The sequence below is a fragment of the Anoplopoma fimbria genome, chromosome 11 (assembly GCF_027596085.1).
Source record: "Anoplopoma fimbria isolate UVic2021 breed Golden Eagle Sablefish chromosome 11, Afim_UVic_2022, whole genome shotgun sequence".
Lineage (NCBI taxonomy): Eukaryota > Metazoa > Chordata > Actinopteri > Perciformes > Anoplopomatidae > Anoplopoma > Anoplopoma fimbria.
In genome coordinates this window covers 2927072-2932546 of record NC_072459.1, presented here as the reverse complement: position 1 = coordinate 2932546, position 5475 = coordinate 2927072, and the positions used below count along the sequence as shown (strand labels likewise).

The 5475-nt window shown below is 43.6% G+C and overlaps 1 protein-coding gene across 1 annotated transcript; it reads right to left on the bottom strand.

Annotated features, from left to right (window-relative positions):
- Positions 1 to 203: 203 nt before the first annotated feature.
- On the bottom strand, positions 204 to 4085 carry nptx1l (neuronal pentraxin 1 like). The gene is made up of 5 exons (XM_054607224.1): positions 3669 to 4085; positions 2644 to 2851; positions 1723 to 1967; positions 1437 to 1616; positions 204 to 1020 (listed from the first exon to the last, which is right to left on the bottom strand). Exons 1-5 carry the CDS (start codon positions 4083 to 4085, stop codon positions 799 to 801), a joined length of 1272 nt encoding a protein of 423 aa, XP_054463199.1. The 3' UTR covers positions 204 to 798.
- Between the last annotated feature and the right edge of the window lie 1390 nt (positions 4086 to 5475).

Sequence of the window (5475 nt, the reverse complement as noted above, 5' to 3'; positions counted from 1 at the left end):
CAACAGAAGTACAAACATCTCCAAAATGCGTCATTATCATCAATGACTAACATTTATCAATAAACGATCTGATCCAACCTCATTCAGAGTGTTACAAGAAACACGTCTTTTCAAAATGAATTCACAAGAAAATAAACACAAACACTCTGCAAATCATAATGAATGTGCTGAGATTGTTTTTTTTTGTTTTTTTCAACAGCCCAAGGCACTCAGGCTCGAATGTTGGCAATAAATTTGTCATTCTTTACACGAAATCACGTCAAGCAGGTGGTGGTAGAGAAAGAATAGTGAGAGAGAAGCAAAGTCGTCTATTTCACGGCCTCCTGAAGAGAACGTTCCTTTTAAAGGAGTCCACCTTGTCCTTGTTCACAGTGAAAAACCCTGGCAGTCGAGACAGAAAAAGACGTTTGAAGAAGTCTGTTGTTTGGCTGAATTGCGTGACATCTTTTGGCTAAAACTACATGACCTCCTACTGTACTTTTGATGCCGGCCTCACATTTCTGTCCCCGAGAGCGTCCTCTGCTCTCTGGAGCGTCAGCGTCGGCTTTTTCCTAAACAACGAGTAGGCCTGATGGTGCGTTCAAGCGCCACAGGATGCCAAAGTGTCCATTTGCAGTGAACTGTCCCACATGAGTATCTGGTAAAAATCTATCAAGTGTCCACAAATGATGTTTTCAAATATCTATAACAAATCCAGATGCTATTCATTGAAATAATCCTGATCTTCTCATCAGTTTACCGAGGCCGTGACGACGGAGTGGCTTTAACAGACGCATCGATCTTCCTCTTCCCTGCAGTTCAGTTGAGCTGGCGACAAGCCTCAAATGTCCACTTGGAGACACCTCCGTAAATGTCAAGGCTCGTCTCCATCCACGCAAACACGTTGCCCACTTGCGCTTTGCTGCTGCACGTGGCTAGATTGTATATCTCTCCCACAGATAGTTTCCGATCCCAGATGTGAAAGTTTGCCAGGTCTCCAACAAAAGCTTGTGTGGCGTCAAATCCTCCTCCGAGTGTGTCCTGTGGAAAAGACAAATGGGTTTAATCAAGGGAGATGTGATTCTCTCCCCTCCGGCTGCTTCATGGAAAGACCCAAATGATCTTGACCGACTAAATTGGATGAAGCGTCTTCAGTCCACTGGGATTCTTGATGAGTTCCAGTTAAAGATCTTATCGCCTTATTAAACATGTGATTTACAGCGAGGACGGATTTAAAATGTAAATCAGATTCTCTTTCATGTCACAACGAAAAGAAAAAAGGATTTTTCCACAATCTTTTACGTCGTGACACGAACCTAATAATCCCTACATGCGTTAAGTCCTCTCCCCACATGCTGTTATAGTGAACAAAGCAGTAGAGATGTTTGTGTGGCCTGAAACACGTGTTGCCTTCGTGGAGCTGGAAGGCATCATAAACAGATGTGTGATGCGTTTACCTGCTCTTGACCGAGGATCAGCAGGCCCTGTGGTTTGATGGGATGATATGGAGCCAGATTCTCTCCATTCCCTCTCTTGACGCCATCTTGGAAAGCTTCCCAAACACCGTCCCGAGTGGTCCAGGTCACGCAGATATGATGCCACTTCCCGTCATTGATGAGAAAAGGCAGCTTAGCGACCTAGAAGCAGACGGATACGACGTGAGCGTTTGCTGCAGTGAGCCAGAATACAGTCACAGTTTTAAAATCAATACATGGAGACATTTCTTCTGCGTGGTAGACATGCCTTGTCATTTATGAGTATCTCCATCGGCTTGTTGCCCCACTCTATGAGCACCAGCTCGTTGGCCTGACCCGGAACTGCGTAGGAGAAAGGAGTGCCCACTCCCGGAGACGCGTTGGACTTGAGCCACATGCACACAGTGAGGGCGTACATCTCCGGCAAACTCTTCTTCACTTTTGCGTACATGTAGTTGGTTCTCAGAGGAAACGTGAGCTGGAACTTATCCAGAGGCCGGTTCTCTCTTTGACCTGTGGAGAACAAATGGATCATGGTTGACCCCAGATGCTCATTTTGTCCAACAAAGATATATCATTCATTGTGCACACACCCATGGGATTTACATACTGTAGGAATTACATGTTACACAACAAATCCACAAATCCACAATCTCCCGATTTGCTTTAATCTCCTATGATAAATCTACCACCACAGCAGTGATGACGTTGGGAACCTTGATCTCCTATCTCCTATCGCCACACCTCTCTATTTTACTGCCACACAGGTGTTTTTTCTTTCTTTCTTTCTTTCTTTCTTTCTTTCTTTCTTTCTTTCTTTTCTTTTCTTTTTTTTGCACACCGTGGTTTAACCTCTGAAGTGGCTCACTGAGCAAAATGCAGGGCTGTGTCTCTGACTGCGTGTTTGAAATGGTTTAATCTGCATGCATTAGAGCAGGAAACAGGATGCTCCAGCTCTGTGCGGACGTGTTAAACATTAAATGGAGTGCTGAGGTCATAAAAGCTTATATCAAACTGGATGAGCCGAGAAGAGTTCTTTTTTCCGGCCTCACATATAATCGCTCTCCTTCTGATCTGATATGTGATCAGATATCTCCCTTTGATAACTAACAGTAATCCTTCCACTCATCTCACACTCTCAGATCTCATTCACTTTTAGTTTTCAAGCACGTTCTCTCCTCCTAGCTACCTTTCTCCAGGTCGGTGATCCTCTGGTGGAGAGATGTGAGGGTGGACTCCACCCTCCCACGCTGCTCCGTCTCGTTCCGGAGTCCGGGCTTCCCCTCCTCGATGCTGTTCACTCGGGACAACACCTGCTTCTCCAGGTCATCTATTTTACTCTGGAGCAGGTCTTTGAGGCTGTTCGCCTGCACCGAGTTGTTACTTCTGCTGAATTGCTGTTAGGGGAGGGGGGGGGAATAAGCATTTATCTTAATGTACAGAATGTGAGTTGGCATAAAAACAAAATGTATTACATTATATCTGGACAAGTAACTTAGTTATATATTGAAATGATTGTTTTATCTTGTGTGCTCACAAAAAGGCAAAATGACACGAATCATCTATCCTTTATTTTCTTCTTGGTATATAATAATTATAATAATTATTATTATTATTATTAATTGCTTATTTATAATACTTTTTTATTTCATTTTATTTTATCTTGTTTTTCTTTTACTATGTCTCTTGTTTGCACTATCCTCTCTGCTGCTGTAATCCTGTAAATGCGGGACAAATACAGGATTATCTTATTTTATCTTATCTTAGTTTATCTAATTATTATTATTATTATTATTAATTGCTTATTTATAATACTTGTTTTTTATTTCATTTTATTTTATCTTGTTTTTCTTTTATTATGTCTCTCTGCTGCTGTAATCCTGTAAATGTCCCCACTGCGAGACAAATACAGGATTATCTCATTTTATCTTATCTTATCTTATCTAATCTTATCATTATTACTATTAATTGCTTATTTATAATACTTGTTTTTTATTTCATTTTATTTTATCTTGTCTTTCTTTTACTATGTCTCTTGTTTGCACTATCCTCTCTGCTGCTGTAATCCTGCAAATGCAGGACAAATACAGGATTATCTTATTGTATCTTATCTTATCTTATCATTATTACTATTATTGGTGTTTTTGTGTTGAGTCCAGAATAAGATGCTCGGTCGTCATGTGGACCTGTGCGTCCTGAGGAGCAGCAGCCTACCTCCAGGTTCTCCAGCCTCTGCTTCAGGGACTGTAAAGTCTGGGACAGTTGCGTCAGAGTGTCGGCTGGGCCCCTGGACACGTCCCCCATGGTGTTTTTGCTCCCGGGGTCTTTCCTCCTGCCCCCGGGCTCTGCACCACTCTGGCTCTCACACCGAGCCAGCTTAGAAGTCAGCTCTCTGATGGTCTCCTTCTGGTTCATGATGGTCTCCTTCTGCTGCAGGACCGACTCCCGCAGCTGCAGCACGGTGGTCTTCAGGTCGTCCCCTGGCACACTGTTCTGCAAAGTGGCTGCACAAATGTCCATATCCTTTGGCACAGACGTGCATATGAACTGCGTCTGTGCGCCAAAGTCTTGAGACCAGCTCTCCAGAAACAGGCATGCAAATAGAAAAAGTCTCCAACTGAGTGGCTGCATGTCTGTGCTGGATGGAGGGGGTCGGTGTTTGTGTCGGTTGATGAGCTCCTGTCCCGTTGCTGTTGTACTCTGTGTGTCTGTGGGAAAGCGCAGCCGGTTTTATACCGACAGCCCGGTTCTGCGCAGAGCCGGTTCACTGCATCACGACCGGGAGAGGCGTCACATTCAGGGGATGCGACCCAGTCTGCCTCCAGGGCTCCCACGTGTTCCCTCTCCCATCACTGCTCCACTGTTTCTCATTTCTCACTGTGTGTTATTATTATTATTATTATTCATCTGGAAAAGGCGCATTTGGAGACATGCGTGGTGGGAAGCCCGGAGAGCTCACACACACACACACACACACACACACACACACACACACACACACACACACACACACACACACACACACACACACACACACACACACACACACACACACACATACACACACACACACATAACATTTATTTCTACAATCAACACTTGAAATGACAAGGTAGTACAAAATGTAAACCATACTTTGGTGTTTCATTTTTTACCTCTTTACTTAAGATTTCATTAAATGTTGTTTTTTTTTTTTTACAAAAAGTACCAAAACACTGGAAGATCTTGGGTAGATAATAATGAGAATAAATATGAAACAAAATTTAAATCATACCCCCTAAAACTAAAAATAAATCTGGTTTGAATTGAAATCAAACACTTTTACAAAGCTTGTTTACAAGACGTTTATCTATAGAGGGAACCATAAAGTGCATCTTTGGATGGATGGGAAAAACAACACTGAATGGAAATGCTTTTGAACACACACACACACACACACACACACACACACACACACACACACACACACACACACACACACACACACACACACACACACACACACACACACTGGTGTAGGTGGATGGAGATCCCCGCAGATTCAGCACCACGGAGAGCTCCAGCCACGCCACAGTACCAGGACCACAGACCACAGAACCACAGAACCACAGACCACAGACCACAGAACCACAGTACCAGGACCACAGAACCACAGTACCAGGACCACAGAACCACAGAGGAGGTGCTGCTTCGTGTTCAGTAGCAGATTCACTTTGTGTGAACATGGAGACTGCAGTTCATCTTCTAAAATGTTCTCTGATTTTATAAATGTTTGTGTACAGACATGTTTATTTTATGATGATTTTATTTGTTCAGGGTAAACTCAAAGGCTGGCTAATTGATACCACACACACACACACACACACACACACACACACACACACACACACACACACACACACACACACACACACACACACACACACACACACACACACACACACACACACACACACACACACACACCTCTTTCCCACAGACCCCCCCTCTCTTGCAGTGGGGATCTGCTCTCCACCATCAC